This window comes from Mobula birostris, chromosome 2 (genome assembly GCF_030028105.1).
Source record: "Mobula birostris isolate sMobBir1 chromosome 2, sMobBir1.hap1, whole genome shotgun sequence".
Lineage (NCBI taxonomy): Eukaryota > Metazoa > Chordata > Chondrichthyes > Myliobatiformes > Myliobatidae > Mobula > Mobula birostris.
The window spans coordinates 100,964,698-100,980,555 of record NC_092371.1 but is presented as its reverse complement, the minus strand read 5'-3'; the positions used below and the strand labels follow the sequence as shown (position 1 = coordinate 100,980,555).

Here is a 15,858-nt window from a genome sequence, read left to right as displayed (position 1 = left end):
TGGGCTATATCTGCTACTGTAAGTGTACAGCAGACCAGAAGGGAGTAATCTAAACATTTCTTACTGTAAATTTCTTGACCCCAGTCCAGTCACATTATCACAACACCTTTTTTAGATTTTTTTCCATTTGAAACAAAGTATGATTCAGAAGGCTTTCCAAGCACAAATGCACTTTCTAAGTTCATAAGCTGAACCAAGAAACAAAGGAAATGCAGCAACACACACAAAACGCTGGAGGACCTCAGCAGGTCAGGCAGCATCTATGAAAATACTTTGGGCCGAGTCCCTTCAACAGGACCTTGTCTATATTGCTGAAGTAACAGGACAAATAAGATGGAGGCACCATTAAAAACTTGACAAAACTGTAAGGCTTTGAGTTGACAGACAGTGAGTAAAAGATAGATAACCTCTATTTCCATCACATAACCCCCACCCTCAAGCATCATTCAAACTACTAAGTCATTAAATTTGAACAAGTTTCTTGAGAGAGAATGAAACAAGCAAATAGGCAGCACATTGACACCTTCCAATATTTTAGGCCTCAACAGTGTAGCATGTTCCTCAAGAAAAACACTTACAAAACACATGAATTATGGAAAATTACTGCGGTTACCAGAGAATAGATACTTAGTCCTGTTGCTGTCTCTGTTCTCTGGTTTTTCATTCTCAATGACAATGCTGAACGAATGAAGCACAGAAGTTACAATACCCAGCTGTTCCTTCATTGAATTAACTTCAGCTCAATGGGCAAAACAATTCTCCTCAGATAATTTATTTTTCCCCCTAAGAAAATTGCTACAATTTTCTCCAAACTATTTAACAAGTAATAATAAATTCAATTGTTATAACAATTATTCCTTTTGCTTTTTTTTTCCTCTGTGGCAAACTGGAGTAAATTTAAAAAGCAAATTAGTTCAATTTATACTGCCCATTGGTCTAAAGATCACCTTGTCCTCATTTCCATCCCTTATCTAGAGTACTTTCTTAAAGAAGCAACACATACAAAATGGAGGAGTAACTAACTCAGCGGGTCAAATAGCATCTACGGAGAGGACATTTCAGGCTAAAACCCTTCATCGGGACTCAGTCCAAAATGTCCACTGTTTATTCCTCTACATAGATCTTGCCTGATCTGCTAAGTTCTTCCAGTATTTTGTCTGTGTTACTTTGGATTACCAGCATCTGAAAATTTCTTGTATTTTTTAAAAGCTTTCAGACAGTATAATGATTGAAACTTACCCTTCACTAACAATCCAAGATAGCAGGAAAGAACACAAAGTTTTAAAAGTAATTTTCCAAAAAAAAGTACATTTCCAAATTTAAAGGTAAATAATTGCTTCTTGGTGACACTAAGACTGTTTGTATTCTTCGAACAGTAATATTATTATTATATAGTGTGCTCAGCTGTAAAAAGTTGGATTTATTAAATTATATATTAATTATGACAGCTATTGATTCAACTCCATTTTAAATCAAAAGGATCTGACATTGCTTGTCATTGCCAAGATTAAATTCAAATATATTTTAGCTTTGCAATGTACAGCTCCCCTTGCATACGTAGTAATTCAAAAACAGCAGAGGTCCATGTATTTAGCTAGAAGATTGCATCTTTAGATATAACAAGTTACACAGATACACTTCACCCTTTGATTCTAAATCCAAAATCTGTTCTGATTCAAAACCCAAGTTATGTGATTTTGACTCACTCATAATAACCTTACCTAGCTTTTATCACTCCTCTAGAGGGTTGGCTAGGCTCTAACCCAATATGTTAGACAGGGAATTGCAGGGAATTGCAGAGAACAAGCAAAATGACCCAAATCTCTTTCCATGTTTAATATTACAAGTTGACACCAACTTGAGTATATTATCTTCACAAGAGATGGATAAAACTCTGACCAAATCTGACAAGCTAGAGTGCACTTCAAATTTTATTACCCTGCCTATAATAATTTACTTTTTTGTAAACGGTCAATTAGCTATAATCATTCACTCCTTTTGCCAAGCATTTTCCAAAATTCACATGGCAATAATATAGCCTGTCACGTCTGAGACATTCTTTTGTGCAGTCAACCAATCAAAGAACCTTCTGCTCTTTTCATGTCTCCTTGTGAGCTTTTTTAAAAATTCTTCTGTTCAAGTATTTAATTAATTCTCTTCCAAATCTTGCTGTTTAACTCATTTCTATCTTCTAAATTCTTTGTCAATTTCAGAGCTCCAGAATTTGAGGCTTGGTGGCCGGAGCCCCGAAACTGCTGAGCCCTGAGTCCACTGTGGATCTCAAAGGCCCAACGTCCGTGAAACAACAGCCTGTCCTGGGGTTAGAGGACTGTGTATGTGTGTGGGTGAGTTTGATGGAGGGAAGAACAGAGCTTGTTTTGTTATTACTTGGTATCTCCTGCATGGATATGCTGTTCTGCTGAGCATGGTGTGTATGCTATGTTGCTGCCAGAATAGTGACACTTACAAGCTACCAGAGTACACTATAGGGTCAAAAAACACTACAGGGCAGAAACAGGCCCTTTGGCCCTGTCAATCTGTCCCAAGCTATTAATCTGCCTCGTCCCATTGACCAGCACTTGGACCATCCATTGCCCTCAAAATCCTTCCATACCCCACCCATTCAGATCTATCCAAATTTCCCTTAAATGTTGAAATTGAACCCACATCCACTACTTGTGCTAGAAGCTCATTCCACACTCTCACCACCTTCTGAGTAAAGTTGTCCCCCCTCACATTCCCCCTAACACTTCACCTTTCACCTTTATCCCATGACTTCTAGTTGTAGTCTCACCCAACCTTAGTGGAAAAACCCTATCTTTACCCCTCATATGTTGTATACCTCTATCAAATGTCCCCTCAGTCTTCTACATTCTAAGGAATAAGGCTTAACCTATTCAACCTTTCCCTATAACGCAGGTCCTCAAGCCCAAAAACATCCTTGCTAATTTCCTCAGTATGCTTTCAATCTTATTTACATCATCCCTGTAGGCTTTTGACCAAAACCGAACACAGTACTCCAAAGTTAGCCTCAGCAATGTCTTATACAATTCCAACATAACATCCCAACTCCTATACGAAACACTGTGATTTATGAAGGCCAATATGCCAAAAGCTTTCTTTACTAATGTGGCAGGGGGATGGGAACAAGTGCAGAGAGACAGAGGGGTGTAAAATGAGGGTAGAAGCAAAAAATAGTAAGGTGAAAAGTAAAAGCAGCAGGCCGGCAAATCCAGGGCAAAAATCAAAAAGGGCCACTTTTCAACATAATTGTATAAAGGCTAAGAGAGTTGTAAACGAGCGCCTGAAGGCTTTGTGTGTCAATGCAAGGAGCATTCGTAACAAGGTGGATGAACTGAATGTGCAGATAGGTATTAATGAATATGATATAGTTGGGATCACAGAGACATGGCTCCAGGGTGACCAAGGATGGGAGCTCAACATTCAGGGATATTCAATATTCAGGAGGGATAGACATGAAAGAAAAGGAGGTGGGGTGGCATTGCTGGTTAGAGAGGAGATTAATAGTCATAGTTTATTGATCCTGAGGGAAATTGGTTAACACAATAGAAAGGAAGGACATTAGCTGAGAGGATGTGGAATCGATATGGGTAGAGCTGCATAACACTAAGGGGCAGAAGACTCTGGTGGGAGTTGTGTACTGGCCACCTAACAGTAGTAGTGAGGTTGGGGATGGCATTAAACAGGAAATTAGAAATGCGTGCAATAAAGGAACAGCAGTTATAATGGGTGACTTCAATCTACATATAGATTGGGTGAACCAAATTAGTAAGGGTGCCAAGGAAGAGGATTTCTTGGAATGTATGCAAGATAGTTTTCTGAACCAACATGTCGAGGAACCAACTAGAGAGCAGGCCATCCTGGACTGGGTATTGAGCAATGAGGAAGGGTTAGTTAGCAATCTTGTTGTGCGAGGCCCCTTGGGTAAGAGTGACCATAATATGGTGGAATTCTTCATTAAGATGGAGAGTGACATAGGTAATTCAGAAACAAAGGTTCTGAATTTAAAGAAGGGTAACTGTTAAGGTATGAGACGTGAATTAGCTAAGATAGACTGGCAAATGACACTTAAAGGGTTGACGGTGGATATGCAATGGCAAGCATTTAAAGATCGCATGGATGAACTACAACAATTGTTCATCCCAGTTTGGCAAAAGAATAAACCAGGGAAGGTAGTACATCCATGGCTGACAAGGGAAATTAGGGATAGTATCAATTCCAAAGAAGAAACATACAAATTAGCCAGAAAAAGCGGCACACCTGAGGACGAGGAGAAATTCAGAGTCCAGCAGAGGAGGACAAAGGGCCTAGTGCGCATGCGCCAGTCATGCATGCAGCCTGTTACAGCCGTTCCGACTAGTTTTCTTACTTTTTTAACTTACGTTATTTGTTGTATTTTTTTTCATGGTAACACGTTGAAGCTGCACCCTCTCTAACATGCTGGTACAGAGAGTTTTATTTGGGTTTTTAGCGCTGGAAATAGTTACATTCGGACACATCTCATGAGCGGGGCAGCAGTATGGTCGCATTGTTTATTCCAGAGACCAGCTGATTGCGCTTATGCCGGCCGGTTTAGTGAACAAAGCGGCGGACACCCCTGCTGAAATCTGGAGGAAAACACACAGAGGATGCAGCGGGGGGGGGGGGGGGATCACAAAGGCGAGGAAAGAGGACCGGGTCGAGACAACAGAGACTTATGGAGAAGAGGAGTTCAGTGGGTAATAAAATGGACGAGTTGATGGTGCTAGCCAGGAGTCAGAGAGCATTTAGGGAGTGCAATGTTATGTGTTGTACTGAAACGGGGCTGCACGAAGACATACCCGATCAAAACTTTTCCATGGATGGCTTTCAGACCGTTCAGGCTGACTGGAAGTGCACTGACAGCAGTAAGCGTAAGAGAGTTGTTTGATTGCTTGTGGTTTTTGTATTGCTATATTTATGCTCTATTCTTGGTTGGTGCGGATATAACGAAACCCAGTTTCCCTCAGGATCAATAAAGTATACCTATCTATCTATCTATCTAATTAATTAGGAAAGGGGAAAAAAGATTATGAGAGAAAGCTGGCAGGGAACATAAAAAGTGACTGTAAAAGCTTTTATAGATATGTGAAAAGAAAAAGATTGGTTAAGACAAATGTCGGTCCCTTACAGTCAGAAACAGGTGAATTGATCATGGAGAACAAGGACATGGCAGAATAACTACTTTAGTTCCGTCTTCACTAAGGAGGACATAAATAATCTTCTGGAAATAGTGGGGGACCGAGGGTCTAGTGAGATGGAGGAACTGAGGGAAATACATGTTAGTAGGGAAGTGGTGTTAGGTAAATTGAAGGGATTGAAGGCAGATAAATTCTCAGGGCCAGATGGTCTGCATCCCAGAGTGCTTAAGGAAGTAGCCCAAGAAATAGTGGATGCATTAGTGATAATTTTTCTAAACTCTTTAGATTCTGCATTAGTTCCTGAGGATTGGAGGGTGGCTAATGTAACCCCACTTTTTAAAAAAGGAGAGAGAAACCGGGGAATTATAGACCAGTAAGCCAGACATCGGTGGTGGGGAAAATGCTAGAGTCAGTTATCAAAGATGTGATAACAGCACATTTGGAAAGCGGTGAAATCATCGGACAAAGTCAGCATGGATTTGTGAAAGGAAAATCATGTCTGATGAATCTCATACAATTTTTTGAGGATGTAACTAGTAGAGTGGATAGGGGAGAACCAGTGGATGTGGTATATTTAGATTTTCAAAAGGCTTTTGACAAGGTCCCACACAGGAGATTAGTGTGCAAACTTAAAGCACACAGTATTGGGGGTATGGTATTGATGTGGATAGAGAATTGGTTGGCAGACAGGAAGTAGAGAGGGGGAATAAACCGGACCTTTTCAGAATGGCAGGCAGTGACGAGTGGGGTACTGCAAGGCTCAGTGCTGGGACCCCAGTTGTTTACAATATATATTAATGACTTAGAAGAGGGAATTAAATGCAGCATCTCCAAGTTTGCGGATGACCCGAAGCTGGGCAGCAGTGTTCGCTGTGAGGAGGATGCTAAGAGGATGCATGGTGACTTGGATAGGTTAGGTGAGTGGGAAAATTCATGGCAGATGCAATTTAATGTGGATAAATGTGAGGTTATCCACTTTGGTGGCAAGAACAGGAAAACAGATTATTATCTGAACGGCGGCCAATTAGGAAAAGGGGAGGTGCAACGAGACCTGGGTGTCATTGTACACCAATCATTGAAAGTGGGCATGCAGGTACAGCAGGCGGTGAAAGAGGCGAATGGTATGCTGGCATTTATAGCAAGAGGATTCGAGTACAGGAGCAGGGAGGTACTACTGCAGTTGTACAAGGCCTTGGTGAGACCACACCTGGAGTATTGTGTGCAGTTTTGGTCCCCTAATCTGAGGAAAGACATCCTTGCCATAGAGGGAGTACAAAGAAGGTTCACCACATTGATTCCTGGGATGGCAGGACTTTCAAATGATGAAAGACTGGATTGGCTAGGCTTATACTCTCTGGAATTTAGAAGATTGAGGTGGGGTCTGATTGAAACATATAAAATTCTAAAGGGATTGCACAGGCTAGATGCAGGAAGATTGTTCCCGATGTTGGGGAAGTCCAGAACGAGGGGTCACAGTTTGAGGATAAAGGGGAAGCCCTTTAGGACCCAGATGAGGAAAAACTTCTTCACACAGAGAGTGGTGAATCTGCGGAATTCTCTGCCACAGGAAACAGTTGAGGCCAGTTCATTGGCTATATTTAAGAGGGAGTTAGATATGGCCCTTGTGGCTAAAGGGATCGGGGGTATGGAGAGAAGGCAGGTACAGGGTTCTGAGTTGGATGATCCGCCAAGATCGTACTGAATGGCGGTGCAGGCTCGAAGGGCCGAATGGCCTACTCCTGCACCTATTTTCTATGTTTCTATGTTTACAACCATTTCTACCAGTGACACCACTTTCAAGGAATTATGGATCTGTATGATCTGCATTTCCAGATCCCTTTGTTCTACCAGACTACTCAGTGCCCTACTGTTCACTGTGTAAGACCTACCCTGGTTGGTCCACCCAAAGTGCAACACCTCACGTGTTTGCATTAAATTCTATCCGTCAATTTTCAGCCACTTTCCCATTTGGTGCAAGCTTTGATAGTCTTCCTCACTGTTCACTACACCTCCAATCTTGGTGTTATTAGCAAATTTGTAGATCCAGTTTACCTCATTATCATCCAGAGCATTGATACAGATGACTAACAATATAGTTATCTATTGTTAGATAACTATATTACCTAACAACAATGGACTCAGCACAGATCCCTGCGGCACACCACTAGTCACAGGCCTCCAGTTAGACAGACATCCGTCCACTACTACTCTCTGGCTTCTGCCACGAGGCCAATCTCTAATCCAATTTATTACCTCATCCTGAATGTTATGCAAGTGAACCTCCTTGACCAACCTCCCATGTGGAACCTTGTCAAAGGCCTTGCTAAAGTCCATGTAGACAACATTCGCTACCTCGCCTTTTTCGACTTTTCCCTTAACTGAACGAAGTGATGATGGTGCTAAACGGCAACTCCTTTGCTTGCTTCTTTGGAAACAGCTCTACTCCTATCTTTGATACCTCTTTTTTTCCTTTTCAAGATTCTTTTGAAAACCCTGACCTGGAGTTACATTCTGAGTTCAGTTCCTTGCGGGAATGGGACCCACCCTCAGGGCCTCACGACTGGCCGCTTTTTGATACTCAAAGGACGTGGCCTAGAAGACTAGAGTGCCTTCAGGGTGCCGTATTATCGTGGCTCTGGAGACAGGCTGATTCAAGGCCAGCGCCCCTGACTGAGGCATCGCAGAATACGGAACATTCCGTATGAGAATACGGAACACGGGCAGCGGGTTAGCTGCCGTGGGCTGTGTGTCCACAGACCTGACCCTTTTTGGGGCCAACTCTCTGGGTGCAGCACTCGGAAAAAATGATGCAACAGTCTTCTAATATCATAAATCAGCGAGTTATTTGTTAGGTCTCCCCTCCCGCTGCGAAACGGACGCCTCTTTTTCCTTTATTAAAGAGGGAGAGAGCCTGTGGTATGTCAAATTAGTGGGTGAATGAGTAGTCTTTGAGGTACTGCAACTCTGTGTCGATTAATGCTTTGCTGAACACTTGAGTGCTCAGTGGAGGGTGCCGCTGCTTTTTTGCTGGTGGGGGGAGCGTTGCATTGTTGCTGCTTGTGTGTGGGAGTGGGGAGCTGGGGAGGCTTTGGGGTTCTAACATTTAACTGTCATTTATTCTTTGGGGCACTCCTCTGTTTTTGAGGATGTTTGCAAAGAAAAAGAATTTTAGATGTGTATTGTATACACTTCTCTGACATTAAATGTACCTATTGAAACTTCCTCAAAGATCTATACAAGATTGGTTAGACACAACTTGCCACACACAAAGCTATGGTCACTATCCCTAATCAGTCCCTGTCTATCCAAATACTTACATATCGGGTCCCTTAAAATATTTTCCAATAACTTTCCCACTACTGATGTCAAGCTCGCCGGCCGATATTTCCTGGCTCATTAGAGCTTTTCTTAAACAACACTAGCTATCCTCCAATCCTCTGGCACCTCACTAGTGTCAAAGTATGTTTTAAATATCTCAGCTCGGGCCCCTGCAACATATGCACTAGCCTCCCACAGGGTCTGAGGGAATACCTTGTCAAGCTCTGGGGATTTATCCACCCTAATTTGTCTCAAAAGAGCAAACACCTCCTTTGAAATCGGTATAGGGTCCATGACCTCAGTGCTGCATTGCCTCACTTTTATAGACACTCTGCCCATCTCCCGAGTAAATACAGATGCAAAAAATCCATTTAAGATCTCATAGAAACATAGAAAACCTACAGCACAATACAGGCCCTTCAGCCCACAACGTTGTGCCGAACATGTCCCTACCTTATAAATTACTAGACTTACCCACAGCCCTCTACTTTACTAAGCTCCATGTACCTATCCAAGTCTCTTAGAAGACCCTATCGTATCTATCTCCACCACCGTCGCCGGCAGCCCATTCCACGCACACACCACTCTGAGTAAAAATAAACTTATTTCTGACATCTCCTCTGTACCTATTCCCCAGCACCTTAAACCTGTGTCCTCTTGTGGCAACCATTTCAGCCCTGGAAAAAAGCCTCTGACTATCCACACGATCAATGCCTCTCATCATCTTATACACCTCTATCAGGTCACCTCTCATCCTCCACCGCTCCAAGGAGAAAAGGCCAAGTTCACTCAACCTGTTTTCATAAGGCATGTTCCCCAAACCAGGCAACATCCTTGCAAATCTCCTCTGCACCCTTTCTATGGTTTCCACATCCTTCCTGTAGTGAGGCGACCAGAACTGAGCACAGTACTTCAAGTGGGGTCTGACCAGGGTCCTATATAGCTGCAACACTACCTCTCAGCTCCTAAATTCAATTCCACGATTCATGAAGGCCAATACACCGTATGCCTTCTTAACCACAGAGTCAACCTGCGCAGCTGCTTTGAGCGTCCTATGGACTCGGACCCCAAGATCCCTCTGATCCTCCACACTGCCAAGAGTCTTACCATTAATATTATATTCTGCCATCATATTTGACCTACCAAAATGAACCACTTCACACTTATCTGGCTTGAACTCCATTTGCCACTTCTCAGCCCAGTTTTACATCCTATCAATGTCCTGCTGTAACCTCTGACAGCCCTCCACACTATCCACAACACCTCCAACCTTTGTGTCATCAGCAAATTTACTAACCCATCCCTCCACTTCTTCATCCAGGTCATTTATAAAAATCACGAAGACTAAGGGTCACAGAACAGATCCCACAGGCACACCACTGGTCACTGACCTCCATGCAGAATATGACCTGTCTACAACCACTCTTTGCCTTCTGTGGGCAAGCCAGTTCTGGATCCACAAAGCAATGTCCCCTTGGATCCCTTGCCTCCTTACTTTCTCAATAAGCCTGGCATGGGGTACCTTGTCAAATGCCTTGCTGAAATCCATACACACTACATCTACTGCTCTACCTTCATCGATGTGTTTAGGCACATCCTCAAAAAATTCAATCAGGCTCGTAAGGCATGACCTGACTTTTATAAAGCCATGCTGACTATTCCTAATCATATTATACCTCTCCAAATGTTCATAAATCCTGCCTCTCAGGATCTTCTCCATCAACTTACCAACCACTGAAGTAAGACTCACTGGCCTATAATTTCCTGGGCTATCTCTACTCCCTTTCTTGAACAACATCTGCAACCCTCCAATCTTCCGGAACCTCTCCCGTTCCCATTGATGATGTAAAGATCATCGCCAGAGGCTGAGTAATCTCCTCCCTCGCCTCCCACAGTAGCCGGACGTCTCATCCGGTCCCGGCGACTTATCCAACTTGATGCTTTCCAAAAGCTCCAGCACATCCTCTTTCTTAATATTCTGCAAGTCATCACTACAATCACCATGATCCTTTTCCAGAGTGAATACTGAAGTATTCGTTAAGTACCTCTGTTATTTCCTCCGGTTCCATACACACTTCTCCACTGTCATACTTGATAGGTCCTATTCTTTCATGTCTTATCCTCTTGCTCTTCACATACTTGTAGAATGCCTTAGGGTTTTCCTTAATCCTGCCCGCCAAAGCCTTCTCATGGCCCCTTGTGGCTCTCCTAATTTCCTTCTTTAGTTCTTTCCTGTTAGCCTTATAATCTTCCAGATCTCTAACATTACCTAGCTCTCTGAACCTCTTGTAAGCTTTTCTTTTCTCCTTGACTAAATTTATTACAGCCAAGAGATGATCTCCCTCATCTCTGGCTCCCCGCACAGATCATCACTCTGATCTTCCAGAGAGCAATTTTATCCCTTGCTATCCTTTTGCTCCTAATATATCCTGGGCTGCATGTATTTCAATGCAAGAAGTATTGTAGGAAAGGCAGATGAGCTCAGGGCATGGACGAACACATGGAATTACCATATTGTAGCTGTGAGTGAGACTTGGTTGCAGGAGGGGCAGGACTGGCAGCTCAGTGTTCCGGGATTCCACTGTTTTAGACATGACAGAGCAGAAGGGGAAAATGTCATGGCAGTGCTCAGTCAGGACAGACTGGAGAACTCATCAAGTAAGGAGTTATAAGACCATAAGACATAGGAGCAGTATTAGGTCATCTGGCCCATCGAGTCTGCTCTATCATTCAATCATGGCTGATCATTCTTTCTCCTCCTCAACCCCAGTTCCTGGCCTTCTCCCCGTAACCTTTGATGCCATGTCCAATCAAGAACCTATCATTCTCTACCTTCAATACACCCAACGACCAGGCCTCCACAACTGTATGTGGCAACAAATTCCACAGATTCACCACCCTTTGGCTAAAGTAATTTCTTCTCATCTCTGTTTTGAAAGGGCGCCTCTCTATCCTGAGGCTGTGCTCTCTTGTCCTAGATTCTCCCACCATGGGAAACATCCTTTCCACATCTACTCTGTCTGGGCTTTTCAACATTCAAAAGGTTTAAATGAGATCCCCCTTCATCCTTCTGAATTCCAGCGAGTACAGACCCAAAGCTATCAAACGTTCCTCGTATGATAACTCTTTCATTCCTGGAATCATCCTTGTGAACCTCCCCTGGATCTTCTCCAATGCCAGCACATCTTTTCTAAGATGAGGGGCCCAAAACTGTTCACAATACTCAAGGAGAGGCCTCACCAGTGCCTTATAAAGCCTCAGCATCACATCTTTGCTCTTGTATTCTAGGCCTCTTGAAATGAATGCTAACATGGATAGAATTGAGAAATAAGAAAGGTATGACTACGTTAATGAGGCTATGTTATAGACCACTAACAGTCGGAGGGATTTAGAGGAACAAATTTTCAGAGAGATCACAGACTGTTGCAAGAAATATAAGTGATTTTAACTTCCAGATATTGACTGAGACTCCCAAGGTCTAAATGGAATAGAGATTGTCAGATGTGTTCAGGGTTGTTTCCTTAATCAGTACGTAGAAGTCCCAAAGGGAGAGTGTGTGAAACTCTATCTGTTAACTAGACCTATAATCTAGTTACAGTGGTGTGCAGAAGAGCATCTATGTACAACACAGCAACTCTTGATGTGGATGGGCTACAGCAGAAGGTAACGAATATAAAAGGGGAAACTTAATAAAGTGGCCACTGAGTGTTTACCAAAAGAGAAACAAGTACAGCTACTAGGACTTAATGTTTCAATCCCCATGGTAAGTTGGCACTCTCAATGTTGGCAGTGGGTTTGGACTGGTGATAAGGAGGGAGGATAGGTATGTCATCGGGGTCATCAGGTGGGCGCCCTCCTTCTTGGACGTTTTGTTGATAAGCCGATGATGTCTCCAGAGGGCTCAACGGTGCTACCTGGCGTCCCAGATACACCCCCCTCAGTTCCATACCCTCTTGTCTTCATCTTGCAGCCCAGTTGTTGTCTTTCCTTTTAATCCAAATCCAATTGCTGCTTTCTTCTGCTGCATTTGACAAGGACTTGATTGCCTGTTGGAGGGAGTGACCCCTCACCCCCATCTTCTTCAATAGACTGGTCGTAGATGTAGCAACGAATCCCCTGTATCCCACTACTACAAGGAAAATCTTGGTCTTCCAGCCATTCTGGGCAGCTTCAGTTGCCAGTTCAGAGTACTTGGTCTTTTTCCTCTCATGAGCTTCTTCGACACCATCTTCCCATGGTACTGTCAATTCCACAACATATGCCAGCTTGGCTGTTATAGACCACAGGACCATATCTGGCCAGAGTGTTGTAGCTGCAATGTCTGGGGGAAACACAAACTTTTTTTCCCCAAGTCCACATCCATTTTCCAATCCCGAGCAACCTGCAGAACGCTTACACCTTTTGATGTTATATGGTGCTCTGGAGGTTGGCCTGTTGGTACAAATCGTGTAATGTGGACATTTCCCACCGATGTTTGTGGGAAAGCATTTGTGAAGATTCGCCTCTTTCCAAGATTGATGCCAGCTGTCTGAGAACTTGGTTATGCCGCCAAGTGTACAGCCCCTGGGTGAGGCTCGTGGTGCATCCTGTTAAAATGTGCCTTAGTGATCCAGGTGCTTGACAAAGAGGGCAAGCGGGGTCTTCTCCCCACCACTGGTTCAGGTTCTGGGGTGTGGGTAGAAGGTCATAAGTGGCTCTGATGACCCCTCCATCTCCCAGATGTCACGCCAGCTAAGTTTCCTCTTTTCCAGGCTCTCCCAATTAGTCCAGTGGCCCTGCTTGGTCACTGAGATGGCCCTGGCATATCACTCTGCCTCCTCCTGTCTTCTCAACTCCTCCACCACGAGTAATCTCTTCTGCACTGATGTCGCCTTGTGCCATTGAGGAGCCTTTGGGACAAGCCCGAGCCCGGCTCTCCCATGTTGGACTTGGCCAACCACATCCCTGAAGCGAAGAGCAGACTAAGCACTCTGAACAGCTTCAGATGGGGTTCACTTCCTTCCCGTCACCACACGGGGGGCCACTGTTTGAATAACAGTATCCTCAGATTCAGTGAGGGTCATGACCAACCTTGCTTTGGTGCATTTGAATTCTTCCACAAAACTTGCAATTGGTAATTCCAATTTGCCGTTCCCATACAGTCCACAGGACTTAAGCATCGTGTATATGTAAAATGTCAAACTATAGCATCATATTACAGCTGCACACCAGTTTACACAAGCTGTATTTACCAAATGCAGTAAGGCATTTTTTTAAATAAAAATGTGATCTAAATAAGTTCAAGCGTACCTACTGCCAGCTGCATTTTTCCTCCCTTCCAGTGTATTCAAATGCTGCTCAAGTGCTTCCAGAAGACTGCTGGGTGCCTAAAAAACATAATACAATACAGCTATCACTATTTGCTGCTAATTTACAAGCCCACTTCATATAGTACGCAAACGAAAATTTCCACAAACAATTCATGGAAAGCAGTGATGTTCAATTGTGCTTTTACATTCTTCATAAAAGCAACACGTGACAAGCTTCACACTTCCAAGTCAAGGAAAATTTTCAGCTGAACACAAACTGCTAATATGTACTCTCAAAATATTCTAAAATTGAGAACCAAAAAACAAACATGTTGAAAAGCAATCACATTTAAGATCTTGTATATGCTTTAGACACCAGAAAAGAAATGAACAAACTCAAGCACACACACCATGCACAACCACTTCTAGAATTAATTACTCATTGGACATTAAGCTTATGAATAATGTCAACATACTTTGACATACCTAACATTATATGGATTTATGGGCATGGCATTTGACAATAGAGCATTATGTATGAGACTTTAATTACAAGAGTATTAATTAGGCTGAAAATACAATTTTAATTTTCTTATAAATGGGCTACATGTCTTTATGATCCTGCTCCAGAATTCAATAAGATCAATACTAATTCTCAGTCTTAGTTCCACTTTTGTGCAAATCCCAGTTCCTTGCATATCTGAAATTTCTTGCATACAAATTCAAAAGTCCTTGCATACCCAAAAATCTACTCATTTCTTAACCCTGAGCACAAAAAGCCCTTGGGGAAAAAAATTAAAAGATTCACAACACTAAGGTCAAAAATTTCTTACCTTTGCCAAAATAGCAAATTCCCTGAAACCACTAAATTATAAACTTTCTACCCAGAGTAATAAACACTTGGTATGTAACCTATCAAACCTCCTCAGATTAAGGAACTGAAATGTTAACTCACTCTTTATAGAGCAATACACAAAAGCTGCTGGAGGAATTCAGCAGGTCAGGCAGCTATGGAATGGAACAAACTGTCAACACTTTGAGCTAAGACCCTTCGTCAGGACTATTCTCATTTGTACTCCTCCTTCCCTCACCTTCTTATTCTGGCTTCTTCTCCCTTCCTTTCCAGTCCTGATGAAAATTCTCGGCCTGGAATGTCAACTGCTTAATCCTTTCCATAGATGCTGCCTGACCAACTGAATTCTTCCAGCACTTTGTGTGTGTTGCTTTGGATTTCCACCACCTGCAGAATCCCTTGTGTTCACTCTTTACAGAATTTTGCCTTATATTCCCAGTATTTCCAGAACTTTGTTTTTAATTTCTCACAGAATCTAGTCTTCAGTGAAGCCTTCTCTCATTCTTAAATCTAATTGGTGCACCTTAAGCCTAATCATCCCTTTTTGGGCAAGAATCTCTTCATCCCAGCAATCAAAAATATCTATTCTTGTGCCTCCACCAAGAGAAATATCCTTCTATGGTTATGGAGACCACAACAGCAGCAATATTTCTTGCTGCAATCCCTTTGAATGAAGGCCGCATGTCACTTGGTTTGTTGACATTTCGGGATTAGGACTGAAAGCAGAAAGTTGATAAAATAAAACAGAGGGAGGGAGGTCTGTAGGTCATAGGTGAATCAAGGAGGGGCAAGGGATGAGATTTATTTATTTATTGATGCAGTGCAGAACAGGCCCTTCCAGCCCACCAAGCCACATCACCCATTTAACCCTAGCCTAATTATAGGACAATCTACATCCACCAATTATCCTAACACCAGTACGTCTTTGACCTGTGGGAGGAAACCCACATGGCCACAAAGAGAGCATACAAGCACCAGAATTAAATTCTGACACCCAAGTTGTAATACCAATGCGCTAACCACTGTGCTATTGTGGCACCCATGGACAGAAAACTAGGTGAGAAGGAGGAGACAGAGGCTGGAGGAAGGGTGATGAGCAAAGACACAAAATGGTTACACAAAAGTAGAAAACCTAATGTTCATACCATTGGGTTGTAGACTACTCAGGTGGACTATGAGGCTTTGATCTTCTAAATTGCAATTGTCCTTCTCTGCTTGT

At 42.9% G+C, this 15,858-nt stretch overlaps 1 protein-coding gene across 5 annotated transcripts in view; it reads right to left on the bottom strand.

Annotated features, from left to right (window-relative positions):
- LOC140189051 (clathrin coat assembly protein AP180-like) overlaps window positions 1-15,858 on the bottom strand; it is a 203,167-nt gene that overhangs the window by 82,112 nt on the left and 105,197 nt on the right. For all 5 annotated transcript variants that reach the window (XM_072245761.1, XM_072245767.1, XM_072245780.1 and 2 more), the window contains one exon: window positions 13,788-13,864. In XM_072245761.1, coding sequence (XP_072101862.1) covers window positions 13,788-13,864 — 77 coding nt within the window. The remainder of the gene's footprint in view (window positions 1-13,787; window positions 13,865-15,858) is intronic.